Below are 24,390 nucleotides of genomic sequence, written 5' to 3'. Positions count from 1 at the left end.
TAAGGTGGACCGGACATTTTCGACAACAACCTGGTTTTGGTTTCGCCTTTTCTCGGGATTTCGCAAACTCGGCAGGGAAAGACGACAGAAAGGTCAAACACACGTAAAACTCCAGTAAATGAATTAACCATGTCAACAAGTTTCATTACGACTGACTTGGTGAACAAACCAATTAGAGACACGTCAACCTAAAAGTCTCCCTTAAAAATAAATAACGGAAGCGGACTGAAAAAAAAAAAAATCATTATAACGTCATGATACTGGCTATGCTATTGGAGTACTAATCAATACAACTTGAAATATATATATATTAAAAAAGTGTGTATGTATGTCTACAATAAATGTTTCTCTTCGCTACCCTGGAATTCGGGATTCGTCATGAGTCGCTGTAACACGCATGCGCGCAGAGCCCTGTAAGCGATGGCGAAATTCCTGACTTTTCTGCAAGGAGCAGGGTTAGATGGAAAGTTATCTCGATAAAATTGGCAATTAGGCTACCATTTTCGATCCTCGTTATCACCACTGTTGCTCACTAGTCACTCGGATCTGTTTTAGGCGCAGTCACTTACGAGCTGTCGTAGTTCATATTACGAGGAAAGCACGTCTTCATCTTTGCTAACTATTAGCTGGGTATAGCATTAGTAGCTTACGCTAGCATGTCACACCTCGCCTTGTCTTGTGTTCATCTATGTAGCTAGCAAGGTGTCCGTCTCAGGTGTTTGCGGAAAATAGCTGGTCGTCGGAGCACGCTGACGGTAAAACATTTCTGGTATAGCTGCATCGGAATCATCTCTGTGCATCGGCGTGTCAGTGAAGTGACTGAGTGAGTACAGCGTTAGCTCTCTGTAGGTACAAACTGACTGAACACCGTTTATTTATTTACCGTGTCTCCTAATGGAAACCAATTATAAGTGTGTTGTTTGTTAACAAGCTGACTTTAATGTTACAGTTAGATAACGAACAGCTCTTGTATTATTAGAATTACACACCTGTAGCTGGAGTAAACAACCGACTAGTCTTCAAGGTGGCTAACCTTGTTATTTTAAATGTGGTAATTAAATAACACTAAAGGTGCATTTTGTTCTTGTGCACGTTTAAAAAAAAAAAAGATGCTACTCCTTGTCACATTTATTTGACAAAAACAGTTAGCAGAAGGTGTAATGCTAAGTCAAATATTTGTACTGAATGAATAACCAGCTGTTAGACCATGCCAAGCTGGCTGACATAGGAGGATATTCTTCTATGTTTATCAGCTGAACCACGACATTAGGTTAAAACCTTTTTACAATTTGATGTTATTTTAAATTGATAAGGAAACAGCACATTGCAAGTCATTCTCATGATATAAATAAGTACATTTGCACGCCAGGCCTGATTTCTAAAGATAAAGATATTTTTTGTATTACAGCAGCTCAAGAAAACAGGAAAAAGGGGTAAAATTATTTAAAAAAATAAAATAAATCAAACATATTTACGTCAGTTAAATAACGATATAACCAATATAATGGTCTGTTTGTTAAGATTATTGAACAAACAGACTTGCTGGCTAGACAGAATATCCCATTATTCTACCCGTTCAGGGGTTTTCCCCCCATCTCAACAAAACTGTAACTGGAAACCAGCTGTGTCCTTATCAACTGCTTTCTCAGCCATTGCAGTCAAATGTGATGTACAGTCTGGGCAACAACAGATGTTACCACAATTTCAGTATAGAAGTAATGTTTACCATGCTGGAACAGTAAAGGATGTAGTGAGTTTTACAACAGGGTTTTTTTTTTTTTTTTTAGTTGTAAACTGTCAGCAATTTTTACTGCCATATATTTTCCTCACGAGGGGAAAGTAAACACACTGGTCATATTTAGGCACAGGTAACGTGGCACTCCTTCAACTCTATAATTATCCACTTATCCTTATTAAACAACATCACATTTAGAAACACCCACAAATATTTTATGGCAATACAGAGCCACCTGGGGCTTTATCAAGTTTCTGAAACGTGGGTGGTCAGGGGCATTATTAAAGAGAGTAGGGGCTTTGTTATATCAGGGACCTCCTCTTTGTATTTCTCTTCTCACCGACCCCAAGGTAGCACATGTTAGTTTGTTATTGGTAAATAATTTAAAACTAAATAGACTCAACTAACTAGATTTTATTGATTTGTCTTGTGCTGTAAAAATAATAGGCCAAGTAAAACGCAGTGATTGGCTTTTAGGCCAAATGACCGCAGAGGGAGACTGCCTTTTTCTAAAGAATGCCAGTGACACCAGGCTAATCTCACGTTGGTCTTCCACTGTAGCAATAGTCCCCTTAAACCCAGTTCATTGACCATCACACTGTAAACTGACTGTGTTGTTTAAGCTTAAGGAGGGGAGGGGCTAAAGCTAACGGATAAGCCAGATCACTGTGAGGTTTAGGGGCGCATGCGCTGCTTTGTAATTAGGTTCAAGGACACATGTTAAACTCTCTTGGTCTTCTGTTTTTTTTTTGTTTTTTTTTACAGAATTCTTGTTGGCCATGTCGTGGTTGTAACAATTTGTTTTCTTCTGCAAGTGGGCTGTCCATTACTTAGCCCTTTGACTTTTAGCTTTTATTTGTTTATTTTATTTGTTTATTTAACAGGGACACATGCAGTGAACATTGCTCTATTTATTAAATACGAAGTAGATGCCATGCATGCAGGTTTCTAGCCCTGGCTAATTTGCAACCCCTCTCCCTGGCTAGGCTTTTAGGATTTAAACAGAATCATTAGACTTAAAGAAATAATGATACTACACAAATGCAGACATTATAGACTCGATACAAATAAGAGACTAAATAAGACCAAAACTCTAATTTCAGTGCAGTGTTTTAAAATAAACTGTATCTTCCTCATAGAGTTTGATTTAATGTTATTTATAATGTATCTTGGCTGATTTGTGTTTGTTGATTCTTAAATTTACTAACATCATAAGCCTCATAACTTAAGTCAGCTTTCACAGCAATGTGAAGGAACACAGTGAACAGCAGTTTATACTTGTTTGTTTTGTGCAGCCTGAGAATCTTTATTCTACAACCTAAAGGGTTAAAAAAAAAAATTCCCTACGAAGTCATTAAAAATGTCCCTCTCTTTTGTATATACCCCTTACACCCAAACCATCTTATAATCACTTAAAAGAGCTATTGTTATGCTTCCTCATTAAAACGTCATCACCTGACAGACATCATGCTCAACACAGTATGTCACCTGATGCCTAGTTTGTCTTTTCCTCTTACTTTATGACAAGAAAAAGCGTTTCCTTTAATCTGTTAATAAGGAACATAATTGCTGGGGTTTCCAGAATAGTCTCTGTTCTACCCATTTGGCTTTATGTTGTAATTTATATAACCTAACAAGGTGCTTTTGTTTATTTATGTGTCAGTAAAAAATATGATTACACTTTTGTCCTGTATAGGACTGAACATTGGCCTATCAATATCAATTATCTATTTTTGCTGAGATATAGATAGATAGATGGATACAAATATAAGTTAAAACATTGAATAAATGGTAAAAAAGACAATGTTAATTAAAAAAATGTTCATATAGAATGTTAGTTTGCATCACCTTAACAAAAACCAAGAAAACCCCTGGAAAGCACATATACTAGTGATAATGGATACATTCTCCCTCTCTAGTAGACAGCTTTTTGTCTCAGACAACAACACAAGTTTCCAATGAATTTTACCAACATTAAATGTTATTGTCATGAAAGAGAAAACATCTGATCAGTCGTCTCTTTGGTCTATGATCAGGCCTGTTTGGTTTGGATGGAGCAGCTGGCCAAACTTGAACGTTCATTGATGCCATCAGGAACAAAATATCTTTCAGAGTCAATAATTAGGCTGCTCTGCCAGAAAATGCTGCCAGTGAATGACTGGCAGTGGAAAACAACGGATGTGTTTGGAAATTAATTATGATCTGCGTCAAATTTCCCCTCATTGCAGTCCGGCCTGTCATTAAATCTTTACTGGAAACAGTTTGACATACAGAGTTACTTGCCTTATGCTGGTGCTTTAGTTATAATGTTCACATCGCTTTATATAGATCATGATATCAGCATGAAATGACAAGAAACATCAAATAACAACAATGTCTTTCTGTAGTTATATTGTGAAAACAACAACAAAATAACTTGCATCATCACTAAAAAGGAGATTTTGTAGTGGTCACTGTAATCCTTTGACCTTCTGGCAATAAGTAAAAGACCACCATCCATCCTTGCAACCCCCTCCTTCATTTTAGAATTTAATGAAATACAATAGCAGTAAACAAAAGGTATCCAGATAATGCTTGAATTTCTATTTGGTATTCAAAAAAACCCTGCAGAAAAACATTTTTAAAAACTATACTCTCATGGTTTTTTCCAGTGAACATACCATTATTTCAAACACTCGTATAGCAATACAAGATTTCTGTAGACTTTATAATCAAAGAATCACATTCAAATATTGTACTGATGTTGGTGATGATGTTCTCATAAAGAAATAGCAGGGAGAGACAAACTGCATACAGTGGGCATTCTGGGTAAATGTAGTTCTCAGCACAGGTCAAATGATCTTGATGGGGTGATACGTCAAGTCTTTGTGGTTTACTTGGTACACTCCCATTGATTGTGATTTCATTTGTTGCAGGAGCACCTCTTCAGTGGTGTGAATGAGGGAGACATGGCAGACCACACCCCACCTCTGGAGTCCGGCCAGCTTCTCAGCCCTGAACTCCCAATCCTGGCCTCGCCGCCACCACCAACTATGGTCAACGGGGAGGGCCCACAGCAGGTACACTCAGAGTCTCAGACCCTTTTGCCCTCATGTCTCTCTGCTTTAACTCACACTTGCTGAATCAAGTCCGCTTTGTTGACTTTTAGCAAAACCATGTTTTATCTGGTCCAACAAATTGATTTGGTGCGTTTTGTGGCCTCCACTTTTCTGTTCTCTAACTGTTGTGTGTACAATAAAACTGGGCCTACAATGTTTTTTTACAATGTACTACATTTGTGGAAAAACTTTAAGAAGATGCGCCTAAAAGCAGTGTCTTTTGGTTTTGGTTTGACCAGCACAGTGAGAAACATGCATGTGGTATTCGGTCTGTTGTAGTCCAGCAGGGCCAGGCTTATGTACAGTATAATTTATGCAATAATTAATATGTCTGAAGTCCTCCATGTAGACTTGATATATTAAATGATGGCAGACAAACGAAATGTGACTGTTATTTAACATCTTTGTCTAATCAGGATTACAATACCTGAAACATGACTGTATTTCTACAAAACTCTTGAAATTGATTGTGTTGCCATAAACTTGATCCAACTGAGTGTAGTATTTGATGCATTTGACAAAAGCACACAGTATCTGTCGCGTAAAACCCCATGTGTTTTGGTGGCTTTTTAAATGCTTGACAAATTATGCAGATATTGCTCTTACACAGATCAGTATTGAAATAACCAAATGGATTTGCTGTTCTCACTTCAGCTGCTAATGGAACATGCACAATTTCACAGGCAACAGGTGCTTGTTGGTTATGATCCGTCTCTCTCAGTTGTGAAAGCAGTGTTTGCTTTATGGGTACAGGGTAGCTCTTGTCAGAGAGTCAGAGTGAGACTGAGTGGCCCTGACAAGCCTGGGTGATTTTCCTGTCATTTTGATGGTCATCAGTTCGATTTGCTCAAGTTTCCATGACTTCCTAGGGGATAGCATGGAAGCCATGGTGATGTCTTTTCCGTCATTTCCTCGGTCTTATGCAGTTTGTCTAGATAAGACTTGCTAATATAAGCGCTGCCCTATAAACATGACTTTCCAGCCGTCTTGTCATTTTCCACTGTGGAAAAACCCTCACCTGAATCCGTCTTTGTTCACATAGAGATCAAATTTTGCTGTTTGTGTGGGTCTGTGAGGGTGTTGTTCTCATGGAATTCGGTTACCTTACCACCTCCCACAAAGGTTACCTGATTACCTGTACTCGTCCCTGGTCAGTGTTGTAGTGTTTTATGAAAGCTAGAGGAATAAAACGCTGCTCTACTCCTCTGGCTTACGTCATTACTCATTATCACACCACCCACTTCTAATGCCAATTCAAGACATTGCATTTTCATGATCACTCATATGTTCCTATTACCTTGAATAACAAGTATCAGATAACACAGAGGAGTTCCTCCTCAAAGCCAGAATGATGGCTTTGATTTGGCCCTACAGGTGTTGTGAAGGTTATTCCTTTCAGACAGACATCATTAAATAGACACATTGACTACTGCTTGTGAACCTTGTATTGATAATGATTTTTTTGTGTGTGTGTGAATAACTGTCAGAACTGGATATAATGCTTTGCAGTGTCACGGTCAGTATCATCCATTGGTAGACATCTTGATCAACAATGCAATATGGGTACATTGTGTGCTGACCATGAGAATCTTGTTGTAGGATTGAAAATGTGTGACTACATGCTCCAGAGTGACCTCTCCTCGAAGTAAAATGCAAAAAAAAAAAAAAAAAAAAAGCATAGAGAACAAAGTGACATGTTTTAAGGAGGACAACTTAAGTTTGAAAGTGTGTTGCATTTGATTCAAATTGTTACCTGTGTAAGACTTATTAATGTGAGATTTAGATTCAAGTAGCACACGTGATAAAGAAGAGTTCATCTGAAAGTTAACTTTTATAATAGTGTCTTTTAATCCCGTTCCTGATGCAAAAAGACTTCATTTTGAAAATGTGTTCAAAATGAATTTGCTTATCGATATTATTTACTCCAGTACTGCTGGGAATACGATATAGGCTGTAGTTTATGAGTGTTGTTTGTCTGAGGAGGTGTGTAAATATAGTGACAGCTGCAGAGTGAGGAGCAGGAACCACTGGAGGGGTCTGGTCCCTGACCGAGCGAGGCAGGTCCACAGTGACAGTGAAGAGGATTCACAGCGATGGCTGACCCGGCCGCTTCTGACCTTTTAGCTGGAGAAGCTGCAAGAACACCTCATTCTTTGTTCTGGGTTTCTTTATCCCGGTCTTAGCTTGGTATTAACGCTCTGTTGGACCAATTATTCTGACTCAGAGAGGAAGCTGTTGTCTTGGGGTCATTACCTGAGATGATTCCTTTATAGAGATGACTTTGGCTACAGTATGATTCACTGCTTCCATCCATTTAGGCCCCCTGCCCTGCCAAGATTTTTTGCTCATGATGTTTGGTTTGTTGCTAAATTGGTTACAGATGAATCAGTGTGTTTCTGTCAATGTTTAAGCCTAATGGCTTAATATGTACTTACCTTTTTTTGTGCTGATGGTTATGTACATTTTCTTTCATTTTGTATGTTACTCTTCCTCATTAGAGCTCCCACTTAATGTTTTCATGTCCTTTGTGCTCATGTTTTTCTATGTTCTTCTGTTTTGATGGGTTTTTGGTCCGTGTTTGTTGCTTAACAGACTGTAAGTGATAAAAACACCTTTGAGAAGAATTTGATGAGCCATCAGTGGAAATGTTATTTTCACTCTCTGATAAACCAACCTAATGGGAAAAGTGCTTAATTACACAATCTTTAAAGCTTGCTTACAAAAAGAGTAAATGAAGGAGTACAGATTCAACCATGTTTTTTTTTTTTCTTCCAATCGTCCTTGATTTGTATTCAAAAACCTTCTGTTTGCTCTGGTTTGTGAGCGAGAGCACTTTGCATTAAATAGTAACTCCACAAATTGAACAGGGAGCACACTGCCATGAGTGCGTGGTCTTACTGGTGGCTACGTGCCATGCGTGGGCTCATGTTACTGTGGGATAGTGAGACCTCACTCCCGACTCAGCCGTCTTGGTGCTGGCCTTGTATGCTTTAGCCAGACACAGGAGACAGGGCCTTGGACATGTGCCCATCACAAGTTGCCAGAGGGCTTGAGTTGTTGTGAAAAAAAAAAAAGCAACCCACGCTGCCTGTCTCCTGGTCAGCCACTGAATCATCTGTGGAGATGGGGACGTGAGCCCACTATTTGTCAACTATTGTGAGGAGGAGGACAGTGCATGACTCAGCAGTGTATAGGACACTTTTTTCTAAGCTAGTTAGACTAAGCATAAAAATCATTACTGCACCTATTTTCAGAGCAGACACAGGTGTGTAAGAGTATTTTATATATATATAACAAACGTAACAATATCAAAATCTCACCATACAATAATAGCACAATAACAAGGCCACAGTACGGTATTTATTGCGATATTTAAAATAAATGATTTTGATTGAATATTGTAAAGACAGCAATATAAAAAGATTCCTTCTGTTCTCCTTCCCCACTAACGCACAAACGCCATTGTCTGCCATTTTCGTTAAACACAAAATCACTTTCTTTTTCACGATACCGCAAAATTGACAATACCATTGAATCCTTTGTCAGGTTAAACTGGAATATAAGTACTTGACTGGTAATAGTTATCAGAACAGGTATGTTGACATCAACCTGCAAGGAGGACCTAAGGCTGGTGTCCCTGGTTTGTTAATGTTTTCTTAAATTAATTTAAATTAGCATTTAATTGACAGGGAAATTAGTTTCTAGGAACATCCCTGTGTTTTTTTATATTGCAGAATTTGGCTCCTCCCTTGATTTAAAATCTGTTAAAGAATCCCTTATAATAATAAAAAATAATAATATTTTATGGTGATAATAGTAGAAATAATGGTTTTTAAATATGCCCAAAAAATAATAATAGTGTATTCTTTTTTATACATCTATTGTAAAGAAATAAGAAGTTAAATTATCTTGACTCTTAACCGAAAAAAGTTTTATTTTTTATTTCAAATTATAAAATCAGAATGTCCTCGACTCCTCATCAGTATTCGACTGCGAACTCTGTCTGGCTAGATCGGTGTAGGGAGAGAAACCGGTGAGAACGCACTGGTCTGGGAAAAAGCAAAAAGCATAAATCTTAATTTGATAATCACAAGCAGAGAATAAGGCTTCATCATAAAAAATGGGAAATGTCATACCTGGACTTTGCTTACAGCAGGTTGACTAACCAAACAAAGTGACCAAACCTAGATGGCTTTTTTTTGCCAGGAAGCTGACCTGGAACTCAAGGACAGCTCTGGAACAAGAACAAAGTGCCCTAGCTATGATAAGAGATTCAGCCCGGAGCGCTTCACAAGCCTAGGCTCTGTTGTGGAGGAGCCAGATGGAAGGTACTCCTGTGGAGAGAAAAAGTACACGACAGCAGGTCCAGAGTTTGCAGAAATTCACAAGTTTTTTAGAATCCTTGAGCTGAAACATAATGTGGTCTGATTGAACAGAAATGAGGAGTCTATCTGAATCTGTATCAGGTCTACTAAAGCATTTTACCTATCTAGCACCAGTTCCATATCAAAACATTGTGGTGTCTGTGAGGTACAGGAGATACTAAAAGTAAGATAAGTAAAACACTCTTCATGTAAGCATTCTGATTCATGTGGATGCAGGATACTGATTCTAATAATACATCTAAGTTTTATACTGCAATGGCTTCAGAGCTGGACTACAGAATCTGTCATATTTGAAATCAGTTAACTGATTCGTCTGACCAAATGGAGAAAGAAATGTAAACATTTTTCTTTGGTAGTAATGTTAAAGTAATATAGCACCTTTTAAACATAATACAGTATACATTAAGATTGGAATCATCTCCAGTCACCAGTGGTTGGCTCATGATAATGAGTGTACCTAGACTTTGACTTGAAAGTTTATTGACTGAGTTAATAGAAGGCTGATGGAAAATACTGTGTGCCTCAGGTTTAAGACAACACTCAAGGTTGGCTGTGTGCCTAGACTTCAGTTTGGGATTCGTCTGATAAATATGTAAAACAGGTTGTATTCCCTGTGACGACACATTGATAACAAATATTTATGAGGACCTTCTACGTCAAAAACAGCTCTAGGAAAGATTTTATTTCCCACCAGTTGTTTCCTACTGTCTTGTCATGCAACGTTTCCAGGGTATCCTGGAGGGTGGAGGATCATCAAATTGCCCTAAATCACTATTACACACGTAAGCATATGCCCTCACCTGCGTTAGTTCCTGGCTAGTTCCGACACTGGCAGGATTTTCCCACTGTCGTTTGGCTCCTGTTTCCGGTCCACCCAGCTGCTGTGTCACATCAACACGCAGTAAACAATTAGGAGGAACAAATAGTGAGAAACCTGAACTCTGAGTCACCGACGGCTGAGAAACGTCAGAGCTAACAGCCATGAACACAGAGAGCAGGCCCGTTCTCCAGGGTAATAAAACACAGCAGTAGCAGTCAGTGTGACATTGAGTGCTAATTGATCCATACTCTCTTTGCAAAAGGCTTCATACACAGAGGGAAATCTTTACAATGGTGGCAACTCTGGGACAAACTGTTCTATGAATTGGTCGCAGTTTATGAGATATTCATGGTTCCTGTTCTCTTTATACATGTTTTTCTCTATTCACAGCTCTGTTAATATCATGCTTGTTGTGAATATGACACGGAAACAATCCCATGGTACAGGGCTTATTCAGCTGTGTGAAAAGCAACTGTTGCTGCATCCTTGTCCATCCACTTCCAAATATTAACAAATACAGTTTCATCTGTTTGTGACCTACACATTCAGTACTATGGTCAATCAGTTGTTCGTCTGTAAATGAGGGTAATGTAAAACCTTGTATGTGCTCATATACTTGGTTAGTAAAACAGATTTGATTCTGGTTTAATAGGAGAGGCTTTTATTGGGCAGAGGTCTAAAATATAGGGGTGTCAATCTTTCAATATCTCATGATTCTTGGGTCAAGATTAGATTGAAAACGATTCCTCATTCACAATACTTTCCTATCTGTTAATGAAGGATGCTTATTTTAGAATCCTGTCCAGTTTGCTCTGCACTAAGAAGCTGCAAATGATTATTATTAGACATTTTAAAAAAGCACAATACAAAATGTATACAGCATAATACAGTTTTCATATTTGAAGCATTTTTATCAGCTGATTGCAGTGTTGTAAATACAAAATGAAAAAAAAAAAACTTAAACCAAGATAACAATTATTGATGCTTAACTCAAATTACTTTAATATGAATAACATTTGTGGGCTTAAGCCAGCTAACTATATCTTAATAGTTGCCAGTGGAAAAATTAGGTGATCATAAATCTTAAGCCTTCTTTGTTGACGACACTGTCGGGGGTGCAGGTCTTTTTAAAAATTTAGCAGATGACAGATCTTGTTGTTTTTCAGAATTCGTCCAGAATTTGTCACGGGATCACTAAAGCGATGCCGTGTGTGTCGGTCAGCAATTGTTGGCATCTCAACTCCTGTTGGTGGCATATGACGTGAGCTTGTACATTTGAGTCGTTCCCCAAGTAATTGACTTTCATTTTGCTGACTCAAGTATGCCAGGTCAAGCATCTTCTTACCCGGGGGAATATAGAATCTGAAGTACACCCTAACGCTTGTCTTCAGAGAACACTGCACTGGCTGAGTGTCTTACTGCTTCAAAGACAGTACAGGTAGTACGTTAGTGTGTTGGACGCAGCCATACATTACCGCTGCTGAGAGCAAGCTAATGTTAGCAGCGTGACTGAGGAGCTTGGACCAACAAAATTACGAAAATTACAAATCATAGAAATTGGTAATTGTGGAGCTGATGTGAATCGATTTATCTAGACACCCCTATTATTTTGTTGTAAACGTAGTATTCTCAATTTTATTAGAGATAGTGTGACAGAGTGATGTTACAATTTGGTTGAGTCAGAATTGTCTTTTATAGCCAAGTACATTTACACATACAAGGAAAGATTGGTAGTTGCTTCTAGCAAGAGTCGAGAGTGGAGTCGAACAGCTCTAAGTTATTAAAAAATGTATTCATATTTCTCTGATGTAGGCAACTAAACCTTAGTACTGTAATTAATAGACACGTCAGGGGAACATTTAAAGGGTCAATTAAATATTATATCTTAACATGAAATTAATAAAAGTACCTAACAGAGCTGAATATTGAAATTCTCAGATCAATAATCATGTTGGATAGCAGATTTAGTGGATGCTAAATAATAACCCCATGACTGCTTGTTCTACAGTACGTATAGTGTTTTGCTTATTTTGCCTACCATTCTTGTTCAAATGAATTTTTACTCCATATATCCCTTAAGTCATCTTAATTTATAATCCTGTCATGCTTGGAATTTAATCAGTAGTGCAAGCAGTTTTATAAGTCTAATCCCTTCAATCCATCTTTTTTTCATTAAACAGAGTAAAACAAATGGTAGGAAAGGATTTGACTTTGTGGAGGATATGCCATAGCCACCCTTTGTTCAGCTATATCATTGACGCAGAGGATCTGCTAACTTGGCACATGCTGATCAAGTGATCAGTACTGTCACTTTAAGGAATGATCCATTCAGAATGAATGAGGACAGATGTTCAGAAGCAGTGAATACTTGCGGGCTCTGTTTATTGTGTCTCTGTACAAATAGTGCCCCTGTTTTGACTGTCAGTGGGCTGCTTTGTGATCTTTGAAGACAGAAGAGAACTGGAGGGTGCAATTGTCGCCAGCGCTGGAGCTCTGCAATTGAACTCCCACCACCCCATCTCCTCTCACATCGATCGGAGTATTAAGAGAGGGTGTATGGCATGTCGCTCTGTGAATGGGAGAGGGAGCCAGAGAGAGTATGAGGGGGAGGGAGAGAAGGAAGGAAGGGAGGGAGAGAGACTGTAGCGTAGTCGTATATGTCAGCCTCAGAAGCTGCGTGGGTCGTTCAGCTCCCTCACGCCATTGTTGATGTTTTGAAAAAAGGCAGAACAAAAGACTCCCCACGCTGTGGAACCCTTATACCTTTGCCGGCTCAGCTGTGCTATCATCACACCCCCGGTGGAATCCTTTTGAAATTAACCACATTAAGGAGCACAGCAGGCATTAACTGAGCTGGCACACAGTCAGTGACAGAGGCAAGAAGGAACTGAAAAGCAAACTGAGGCATCATCCCCTCCTTCAAATATTTGGTCCTGTTTTCTTGGGTTCATCCTCCTCCCTTTCCGAAGAGTGGCCACTGCTGATAAGGTTTCAATCCCTTCTCCAAAGGTTTGGCGCGGACATCGCCGTGGCTTATTTGTTGAAGGGGTTGCTGTGGATACTGACGGTAGGGAGGCTGCACTGGAGCCAGAGGCAAGAGTGAACAAGCCGCTGCAGTGAGTGCCGCTATGGAGCAGACGAGGCTGAACCAGGCTAAGCAAACGTGAGATTAACGCCACACTTTCTGTGACGGCTTCATTCAGCGGGAGAGACTGAACATCATCCGCCTGCATAGCTCCTGCTACACTCCTTGATTCTTTCTTGAATTTGTGCAAGAGTTCATGCAAGTGGAGTGTTTTAAAGGACCAGCCCAGCCAGATGTGTTAGCATCGGAGGTCATGTGATTTCTCATGAGGGTAGGGTGAAGTTGTGGAGGGTCTGTTAGACCCTGGAGCATCTGTGACTGTGTGAATAGCAACGCCTGAATGAGAGAAAGCGATGCGGGCAACAGTAAGTAGCAGTCAGATCTTTTGCCAGCTCAATTTCATCCTTTTTATTTCATGCACATGGAATGAATTTGTCTGTCCTGATTTCAGATTAAACTTCCAATGTTGTGATTTAATTTTGTAGGATAGTTGTTTACTTCATACAAACATCACATACTCCAGACTGTGAAGTGCCTAGACTTTGATTCAATTAGACCTCCCTTGCCTATGCATCCCCCCCCCCCCCCCCCCCCCCCCCCCCCCCCCCCCCCCCCCCACCATCATCCACACTGCTGACGCTGCTTGTGTGGGTGTGTATGCACATATGATCTTCTGTGTGTGGCAGTCAAAGGGCTCTTTCCTCTCCCTGCTGAGCACATGAATGGGAGCAGTGTCAGAGATGGAGGTGTTGATGATTTCTGTGCTTGAAGAGAACCATAGCCAGAGCCCTTTGCCAGGGGAATGTAGATTCTATGACAGCGACTTCCACAAGAGTGAGGTAACGAGCGCCCACACACATTGCCGGGCAACAAAAATCTAGTCATGTGTGTTATTTTGGAGTTGATGAGAATCAGCCAAGAGTGATGGATTTAGATAAGGCAGGGGGAGAAGCATCAGGGTATATTATTCTTTATTGACATAATCAGACCTGTTGATTAGAACAACATTGTCTTCACAACTATTTAATCTTTTTTCTGCTGTTGTCAAAAGAAGGTTACATTATTACTAATGTTAAAATGGCCGTAGATTCTTTTTCTTTACTTTACCTTTTTCAGCTCTGATGCTCAAGTCTTTTGTAATGAAAGAAGCAGCATGACTCAGGGTAGGGTAGCAGTGGGTACCTGATATTTCCAACAGAAAAGATGAACTCCAGTAAAAGGTATAAGATAGTGTAGATCACAGAATTGTAAAGCTCATTGTTGAAGCTCAAAACTCAAGGCAAATTTAACACATTATGAGAATGAACATTTCCATTACAAAGCTTCCTTTCTTTGGCAATTATGAGTTTTCCATGTTTCAAGATCAAAAAGCATGCTAGAGGTGGTTTGAAACTCTGGTGACTTCTTTCTGTCTTATCTTTAAGCAACACGATGAATGATCCTTAAATGTACAAGTTGTTCTTCAAGTAATGCGTATACGAGCTCAGATCCAAGCTGCCTGATTCAAACTGCACTCTTTTAGAAACAATCCCAGATTCTAAGGATGCTATCTCTTGAATCTGATGAAGCTGACACTGATCATTCCAGGATATAATATTGAATCAGGACAAGTGTCCACACTGGAAAGAAGACTATTTTGCCATCACCACAGCCCCAATAGTCCATCAGTCCTATTCTCAGTAAATGTCTTCCGTTGTTTTGTCTCTCATAACAGCTTTGATAGACTTCCTGTCTGATACCAACTGGTGTTATGTAAAGTGTTTTTGGTTTTTATTTATCCTGGGATGTTTCTGTTTCTCTCATCTGCCTTTTCCTAGTGTCACCTACAGCCTAGGCTTTGCAATAATGATTTTAATAAAGAGATGCTGTGACTTTTGTCCCACTATGATATTCAGTTGGCTGTGTTGTCAGTCTAACACTACACCATTGGGTGCTTTAACAGAAATTTAGCTGTTTGTTTTCCCACTATGGCTGTAGAGGGAAATTTGCGAGATCTTTTGTGTTTGTACAACACTGGAGCAAGTTTTACAGACAATCTGCAGCTTCTGTTTTGTTTTTGTGTTCGGACATGTTAGGTTGTTTACAAAAAAGTGTAAAAGTTAACTTGGATAATAAGATAAAATGTTGCTTTGTCTCTCCACAGGTAATCCTGGTGCAGGTAAACCCAGGTGAGGCCTTCACTATTCGACGAGAGGATGGACAGTTTCAGTGTATCACAGGTGAGAAAGCTGCCCAGTTTTTACATGTAAACTTCTAGCAGTGTGAGTCTGGATCTGATGAAATCCAGTTGTAATGAAATATGTTTCTTACAAATGCTAAACTTTATTGAGCAAATGATTACCCATGTCCATTCACAAACTTCCATATGAAGAAATTGTGAATGCCTTACTTGTGACACATGTTTATAGCCTTGAAAAAATACAAAACCTGTTTTAATCTGTTGTTCATTTTTAAAGCACTCTCTTAAAAAAATACTTTGGTCATTCATGTTGTTTGACATGTGTGTTTTCAGTAGCAGACACGGGCTAAATATGTGGCTGGAATGTGGCAATCCCAAAAGCAAAAGCTAAATAGAACTAAATTCTAGCGTTACCTCCTTAAAATGATGACATGTAACACAGGCTCATTGCATTGAACAGTACCAGTTCTGGTGCTAGTTTTGCTGTGCAATGCTACACGTCGTGTTGTGTATCTTTTGGGCACAGCTTCACTGCTCCAGCAGAGAGTGCTCCAGAGAGAGAAGACAGCATTTTGTTACTGTGTGAGTTTCAGGTCATTGTGACCATAAGACAAATGCCTTTTTGACTGCACTCTTCACAGAGCTGCTGAAAGCTGTGGGAATGTATGGCTCATTTAAAATGCTGTGTTCTCAGCTTATGCCTTGAAGCTAAGAAACATGTCTAAGTATATGGAAAATAGACCAGGGGATGTAGTTTAGAGGCATCCCTAGAAATGTATGTATGTGTACATAATATTTGTTTTTTTTCCCCTGATACTGAGCGAATAAGAAAACATCTAAAACAACATGGGAGAAACTCAAGGCTATGTATAATAGAAGAACAACCTTTTTCACTATACATCCAGCTTTACACTTAATCAGCAAAAATAGCTGGCTACAATTTAACCTGGAATGATTGATTTTGACAATTAAAATGGTAATCTAAATCTTTCTAAACCTCTATGTTCCCAGCGTTCCCCCTCACCTTGATTCATTCAGCTTCTTTCAGTGTGTACAGAGAAAAGGGGGGAGGGGCTTTGCCAGGAAGCATTGACGTATTTTTACAGAAATGATGACAGTGATGTCTCAGAGTCCCCAGACTGCTCAATGACATAACTGCATCTTTTGTTTCAGCCGGTATAGAAATATATACATCATGGAAGATTGGGTTTTATGAGTGTAATACGATTTTCCACATTAATGCATCCACTTTTTTTTTATTGATGTTTCCATTACAACGCCACCGGTCATACAGAATGTGTCACCCCCTGTATTTTTTTCCTGGACTGCCTACTCTTGAGTCAAAAAAACAAAACAAGAGACAATGAGGTTATTTTTTACTCATTAGCCCTGTTCTCTGAATGTCATTTGGCATGCTTCTCATTGCCTTAATGTGACAGGTAATAATATGAACTGTGTGATGATAGACTATAATAGTGAATATATATACGTATGGTATAATTACAGTATGGTGGTAGTGGAGTTGGGACAGAAAGGCGGTGTTTGAGTAAGATTTGTTACACATTCTTATTTACCCTGATGACAGTCATTTCCTTTTCTTCAATTGTTGGTGATTGCGCTGGCTTTGTGACAGCGACAATGAAGTCTGGCTCCGATACGCCTCTGACACTGTGAGCGGGAGACAGCTGGAGTATTTGTAGGAGGCAGAGCTGTGGGGCCATAATTGTAAACGATTATGATAAACATGATTTGCTTTGCTTTTAGGCTCAATCCATGGACATCCTTCAACATATTGATATTTCTGTGAACTCAGGCCGTGTTTTTTTTTTTTGTTGTTTTTTTTCACTTTTACATTCAGTTTGATTTGATAAATAAAAGTACAGCAAACTGAATGATGACTACTTCATAAGGGTTGGTGAGTTTCTGTCCTGGATGACCACAGCTTGCTGTTACATGACCTTTCAGCATAAATTTGATGACTTGTATTTCTTGTCTGTATCCTTGGACTGTACTCTTTCTTCATTGGGGACAATAGGGATGTTCAATAGGACTCAGGCATCCAGGTTTAAATGACATAGGAGCAAAGTCAGTGGTATAAAGTGATGCTACCCAGGCAGGGAGCCATCATACAGTTCACTCACGCAGGGACTCTTCTCCCTACTCCTGTCTGACTGAGCTCCCACACCCAGCCCCCCATTATGAGCTGAGTAAACCTTCCTAATGGGGAGCGAGTATACATGGTCGCTCCATCAGAGGAGAAACAAAGAGCTGAGAGGTGCCACATAGATCAGTGTGACTGCTACTAACTGGCCTGTCACAGGCTGCACTCTTCTCTCAGTGACGTGAATAGAGGGATGACTCACCGCTTGCAGTGCAAGGAGTGAGGAAGATGAGTGTGTGTGCGGGCATTCATGTATGCACATGTGGTTAGTTGGTTTGGTTTGCTGTGTGTATACAACAACATACTCTCCCTGTTCACTACAGTGTCTGTTGTCCATATGCATGCTTTCAGCTTTCACCCTAGTATTTTCTGACAGGGACAGTGTGACGCTGTTCCAAAGACAGGACAATCTGGTGTAATCAAATTTCTGAGGGTTTGCTCCATTCCACACCAATTTGTGTATTCAGTCTGTATTTTTAGCAGCTGGATGTGCGTAATACTAATTACTATGCTTTAGTGCATGACAGCCTGCCTAATATGAACAGACAGTCTTGTAAAATGCAGTTTATAGAAGGCATTTGCCTATGTGATATCTGCCTTGGTGGAGCGGCCTTGAGCAAAGGAGGCTAATTATAGTGGCCATTTAGCATCTTCCTGCTCCTGCTATCCTCTTTGCCATAAGGGGAGTTCTGTATGTGAATGGACAAGTCCTTACAGCTCCAACCTAGAACCCCCGGCAGCCCCCTGGCTCGGCCTTAATCAGCCTCTGCCACTGTAGATTTGTCAGCTTTACCACTGGCACCAGGTGAAAGACCACCTGATAATCTCTGTGACTGATGAGGCAAGTCCTCATAAGGACCATAGGGTTGATTAGATCTGCTGCTCCATCTGACTTAGGCTGTGGCCCATTCACATCTCTTTGGATGTTTCAGTCTCTGGTTGGTGGCTGAAAGCACAGTCTCGTTCCACTGGGCTTATCTAGCCTGATAGAGATGTGCTTTCTCTCTCTAAAGCCAAGACAGTCATTCAGTCATTCTGGCATCTCAACAGGGAGCTAAAGACTGTGCGCACATTTGTATGTGAACACTTGGCTCAGTTTTTGGCCATAATTCCAGTGTCCTTCTGAATGTGTCTCTGTTAGATACTGGTTGGTCAGTCAGCCCATCTATCTGTCCTTCTTTTATGTTATAGCTGATTAAAATTTCTCCACTCATTCATCTCTGTGCTGCAGATAATTTCCTTCTATTTCTCAGTATTTATACCCTAGCCTGGAAGATCCTTTAGAAAGTTGTACTTCTAAAATAGACATTCTTCACCATGTTTCTGTTTTGCCCTGGAGAAGACCCTGCGTGTTCGAAACCAGTCTGCGTTTTTTCACGGTGGTTACTATTTTAACCATATATGGCCTGAATAAATTAAGGCATTTTAACTATATCCTTGGCTCTAGCGAGAGTGCCTGACAACAGCAGTGTGGCTTCCCTCCTATCTTTTTGATAAGGTACTGGGATGACACTTATCTTAGGACAGTCTCTCCTGCAGCTCACTTGCTTTGTTGCGTTTAATTTTACACACAAAAAGTTTTACAGAAAAGTTATTTAACAAATGAAAAAAGTGGTCTGAAGAGAGAAATTCAAACCCAGCTGTCATTCTAGTGGGTGTGGATGTCAGATTTTCAGTTTCAGAAAGTTGCAGAAAGGACCCACCCTTGTCTGATTTTGGAAAGAATGTTTTTATATGTTGTTAATGGACTATCCAGTCCAAGATATGCGATGAGCTCTAATCAGTATTTCAAAGATTTTCTTCACATCTCAGTTTGAAGTAAAGACTGCAAAGCCCCCCTACCTGAGAAATTATTGGTGTTTTCACAAATGAACAAAACCCCAGAAAACACACTGCATGTGTGAACGTAATCAGCCAAACGTTTAACCCGGCCAGCCCAGCCCCCTAATCAAGTTTCCACAGGAAGTCTGCGTGAGCCGATGTGATAACACTGCAGAATATACTAATATTCCTATGTCCCTATATTTCTTAAATAATATCCTGAATAATATAATTTTCAGAAATTTCACTGTAAGCTAGAGGGCGGACGTAATGCTGTTTATATTCTGCATCTCATGTGCAACCTTTGCAACCAAAATGTTTTCTGTTTCCAAGTAATTATGTTCTTCTACAGTCTTTCGTTGATACTGAGAATATGTTGAACTACACGTAGCATTAATACATAAACTGTCATTATAGTGTTGGGACTCTGTTTCTTCGCCCGCCATTTCCGCGTCATTCATTTACATCATGTCCTGCCCGCTGAGACCCCTTTCCGACGGGGATAGTGTCCCACTCTGAGAATATTTCAGGGGCAAAATGCTTGAAATTTTCTATAAATTTTCAGGAGTGCATGGGTGAAAACAGCTTTATATATTTATATATATATTTCTGAGTAAATGCAGGATTTCAGTTTGTAAATGCCAGTAGCTCAATCAGGAAAAAAAGCATTACTACGTATGTTTTATCACCTCCTTACTTGTTATTTCCCACCCCTCTTTATATTCAAAGCCTTTCATTGAGTTTGCATTGAGGCTTGTGAGTGGGCAGCAAGGACACGCTGGTGGTGAGCTTTTGTGCTTCAAGTGGTCCATTATTCTCATAGTGAACTATAAAATATAATATATGCATAATCATAAAGATTACGAGGCATTCTCACAATGGTGGGGTGGTTGCATGTCCCCTCTACTAGAAAAAAAAGCTCCTTACATATGGTTCGCATAATTGGACTACAAACATCAGACACATTTGCCACATTAGCACATGATTTCTCTACTCCCCACCTCCCCAACATAACACCGAGTACATGCACACAAACATGTGCGTGACGATACACACACGCACAGGCGCGGCCCATTCACAGCTTCTGCAGTGTGTAGCTCCAAGAATGACTGAGCTTGTGACTCATTCTCCCATTGCTGTGTTCATACCATGCGGGAGGGAGAGAAAGGGTAGAGAGGATGAAGAGAGGGAGGAATGCTCTAAAAAAGCTTTTGTTTTTCTTCTAAATTTAGTTAAGGATGGGATGTCCAGACTATTTTCATTCAGCCGTTTGTGTACGCATGAAATAATCAACTTAGATGGGTTTGGGAGGTTATAGCTTCTTGTTAAAGGGGGGGGGGGGGGGGCATGGTTTTAGGGTGAAATCGTCATATCCTGAACAGAGTCATATCCTTTTTCTTCATTTTGGTTGAGGGCAGCTGCACCAGTGTGATGTTCTGTAATAAACACAAGCGTGAAGGTTACTGATTCCTTCCTCTCCTGTAAACGTCAGTAATGCCAGCGGGGCCGCAAGAAAACATGCGTTAGTCTTAAAATATCCGGGATTCACACAGAGTCGTCTAACACCTAAGAAAATCTCTACTATTATTAATGTATTCTGTTTTTAACTGTCTAGCTTCTTCCCTTCTGTTTTCACATAGATCATCACTGAATGCCTGTTTACTGATTTCCACTTGCTTCTGTCCTTTTTTGTGCCTTCGTCGGCAGGGGTTGGATGCTAACAGGCATGTTGTGAGGAAGTAGCCAAGCGGAGGAAAAGAGAACACATCCTTCCTAATCTGCTAATAGAATGTTATGCTTACTGAAAATTACTACCCCCTTAATTAATGGAAGATCTTTCCTGCCTGCAAGGGAAATGTGCCATTCCATGCTTTTAACAGAAGTGTTTACTCGTGTTATCACCTGAATTACAAGGTTATGAATTGAACTTTCATTGAGGCCTTTTTTGTGTTATTGACAGTTCAGTTCTTAGCCTCTTTCCCTGGCTCAGTTGTGATTATTAGCCTCTGTCAGTTAGTCCGCTCACCCTCCCTTGCCTATCCTCTCTCTCGTCTTTATTTGAGGATGGAGGCAATTTATTAGCTCTAATTAATAATCAAGCCCGCTCCATCTTTATAGGCTCACAGTTCATCATGTTGCCATTGAGAGCTTATTGAAAGCTCCCATATGAAATCACTCTGTCTTACTACCCATCTCACTCGTGTCCTCCTGTCTTTGTTCAATTTTCAGTCTTTTCTTAACCCAGCCAGCCTTCCTCTAACTCATCTTCTCTTGCGTCTTTTATTCTCTGTAGCTACTTGAGGGTTCATTCGCACATCCAATTAAACCTTGCAGTTTGCTTGGATTGTTGCTTTCAGAGCCACGTCTGGCAGGTTTCCTCCATTTTCAGTGTGCTTTAGTTAAACCTGCGTAAAGTCCCACTTGTTTGTTAAGATCTATATTTTCCATCGAGAGGAAACAGGTGTGTGCTTAAAGTGTCCCTACCATGCCTGTGCATCTGTGTGTGGACACATGTCTGGCCTTTGATAAAGTGTTTTCCTCTGCTTCTTTCACCCAACCTGAACAATTATCCCCATCTCCCCACATTTACCTCCAACCCTGCTTTTAGACAAAGACACACTGCACCAGTTGATCCTGTCGTCCCGCCTCCAGAGGCAGGGAGGTGAGGATGGGTTATGTGATGTTGACGGGAGATGATGGTGTTTCCTAAGTGTTGCCTAGTCTCTGTTTACACTTGCAAAACAGGCAGCTTGTTTGTGGCTATTCCTGGCTCAGTATCAGCCTGCCGTTTTGTGGAGGAGGACTGATGTTTTTCCCGTGGCTGCTTCCTCTGGAAGGCTGGCACTCCACGGCCACGTCAGCACAACCAATGCTCCAGTTGACTCAAGGGGAGGGTGGTAGACGGGGGAGGGGGATGTGGCCTTTTCTATCTGATCTCTGTCAGCTCTCGTGCGTCAGTCTGATGTAAAAGAGTGGGTGTTTTTTTCCCCCCATTCTCCACCCTACCTCTCTCCTCTTTTTCTCTCTCTCACTCCCTCTCTAAGATGTGTGTGGCTCCCCCATCCTTCCTCCCTCGCCCTATGCTTTCTGTTTGTCCTCTTCTCTTTGCACTCTCCAAGGGTACATACTAAACCTTCTAAACAGACAAACCATGGCATGTAGAGTGCTAATGTGATTCATCAGATTTCCTGTTAGTCAGCATTGGCTCTTACTGGAGTCGTTCAAATCAGTCATTAGACAGGTGCACAGCGGCACCTGCAGTAAGAGCGCCATCATTTATTAGTCCTAAAGTGAGTGGAGTTAACAATACATACTTTGAAATCCCACGCAGATGATATTATCTGAAATCAATGAGAGCAGAAGCAGTGTGACTGTCATCATTCTGGTTGATCTCCTTCATGCTCACTGAACTGAGATTTTTGTTCTCACACAGGGAAATGAGACCTTGTATCAGTCTGCTGGCTCGATGAACTGAGAGGGGCTTCAAAGCTTGTTGCCCTTTTGATTTTAGTATCAGAGGCCCACCTGCTAGCTGTCTCATCCAATTATGTTTATTAGCAGCTAGACTCATACAATATATGCCAATAATCTTTTGCAGGGGTAAATTGTGACCAGCAAATGCCTAGTTGGCTGAATTAATTTTTTTCGCTTAGATTCTTAGATTTGCTTTTAGATGCATGGTATTGTAAATAATATCCCCAGCTAGGGTTGTCTCAGTTTTAACAATCAGGAAAGAAGTAGTTCTATGTTGTGAATTATTATGGGATCATGTGTCGTGTTACCGAGTGGGCTCTGAAGTCCTTGTTTGTCACAGAACATTCAGCAAACAGCAATGAAGAAAGTATGTAAAAAATACAATCTATACGTTCTTCACTCTATGAAGTATCATCTGGTGTTTCTTGAGTTTCCATGGAAAGTAAATACAACTAGTGACAAAATGGAAAGGGCACCGATAGCCTAGCCATTATATCGTGCGTCCACCTCGGGCCGTTTGCTGCGTGTCATCCCCCACTCACTCCTTCCAACATTTCCTGTCTCTCTCTCTCTTCAGCTGTCCTAACTTATGAAGGCAAAAAGACCCAACAATATAACTTACATTTGAAATGAAATGCAGGGACACCTTTTTAGTAACTGAGGATTTCTCCTGCTTACAAAAAAGATTACATAATACTAATGATAAGAAGAAGAACAACTCAAAGTCATAAAGTCAGGTCAACATGAATATAAGCTCAGCTCTGTCATCCTAACCAGTGTCAACAGTTAACCCATGTCCCCCACTGTTCCATGAATTTTAGCACAGAACTGACTGTAGCCCTTATGACCGCAGACTCAATCAATAGATCTATCTAGTACAAATTCATGACAAATGTTATGAAGACATTTTTTTTTAAAAAGCAGTTCCAGACCATACTCTTTATTATTTTATCTGCAGAGACCCAACATAAATTCAGCATGAACAAAATAATTGGCGACATTTAGAGAAGTAACAGTGGCAAGGAAAAAAATCCTTTTAACAGGCTGAAACCTTGAGCAGAACCAGACTCATGTTGAACATCCATCTGCTGTGACTTTGTTGTGACAGAGAAACAAAAACAACAGATTCATTCTATTTCTGCAAAGCCAGTAACAATGTAAAATGTATGTGGTTTATTAGCAGGAACGACAAAATATAATGAGAGACTGATCAGTCTAATATTAACATTATAAGCTATAATGATGGCAACATGTTGTTTTAGCAGCTGAGTAGAACAGCTGTAAGATTCACATTAACAATTGTAATAATAACATTAAACATGACTGATATTAACAAGTTTTAAAGATTATTTTGGGTCTTTGATGCCTTTATTGTACACAGGACTTGTGGAGAGAGTAGGAAATCGGGATGGAGGGGTTGGGAAATGCGTAAAAATGCAGAGGGTCCTAATCAAACCTGGCCCGCCTGCGATCCAGAATTACCTACATGTCAAGGGAGCTCAGGAACTCCCATCAAGATGTATGGTTAGTAACTTAAATGGTCCATAAAGATCCTACAATATGGACATGATATTACATTTTAGTTACACAGGGCAGTATTTTAAGTGTTACATTTTATGTGGTTTGTAAAAA

At 40.1% G+C, this 24,390-nt stretch overlaps 1 protein-coding gene across 2 annotated transcripts in view; it reads left to right on the top strand.

Moving 5' to 3' along the window:
* Positions 1-325: 325 nt before the first annotated feature.
* Positions 326-24,390, top strand: part of fndc3a (fibronectin type III domain containing 3A) — a 45,331-nt gene continuing 21,266 nt past the window's right edge. Inside the window, exons 1-3 of one of the 2 annotated variants that reach the window (XM_061046947.1) lie at positions 326-823; positions 4,651-4,794; positions 15,267-15,342. In XM_061046947.1, coding sequence (XP_060902930.1) covers positions 4,684-4,794; positions 15,267-15,342 — 187 coding nt within the window. In that variant the 5' untranslated portion in view covers positions 326-823; positions 4,651-4,683. Of the gene's footprint in view, positions 824-4,650; positions 4,795-13,814; positions 13,963-15,266; positions 15,343-24,390 lie in introns of those variants that run through there. The other variant, XM_061046946.1, reaches the window with a different exon arrangement.

The sequence above is a fragment of the Labrus mixtus genome, chromosome 9, assembly GCF_963584025.1.
Source record: "Labrus mixtus chromosome 9, fLabMix1.1, whole genome shotgun sequence".
In the NCBI taxonomy this organism is placed as follows: Eukaryota; Metazoa; Chordata; class Actinopteri; order Labriformes; family Labridae; genus Labrus; species Labrus mixtus.
This window is presented reverse-complemented; position numbering and strand designations above follow the sequence as displayed.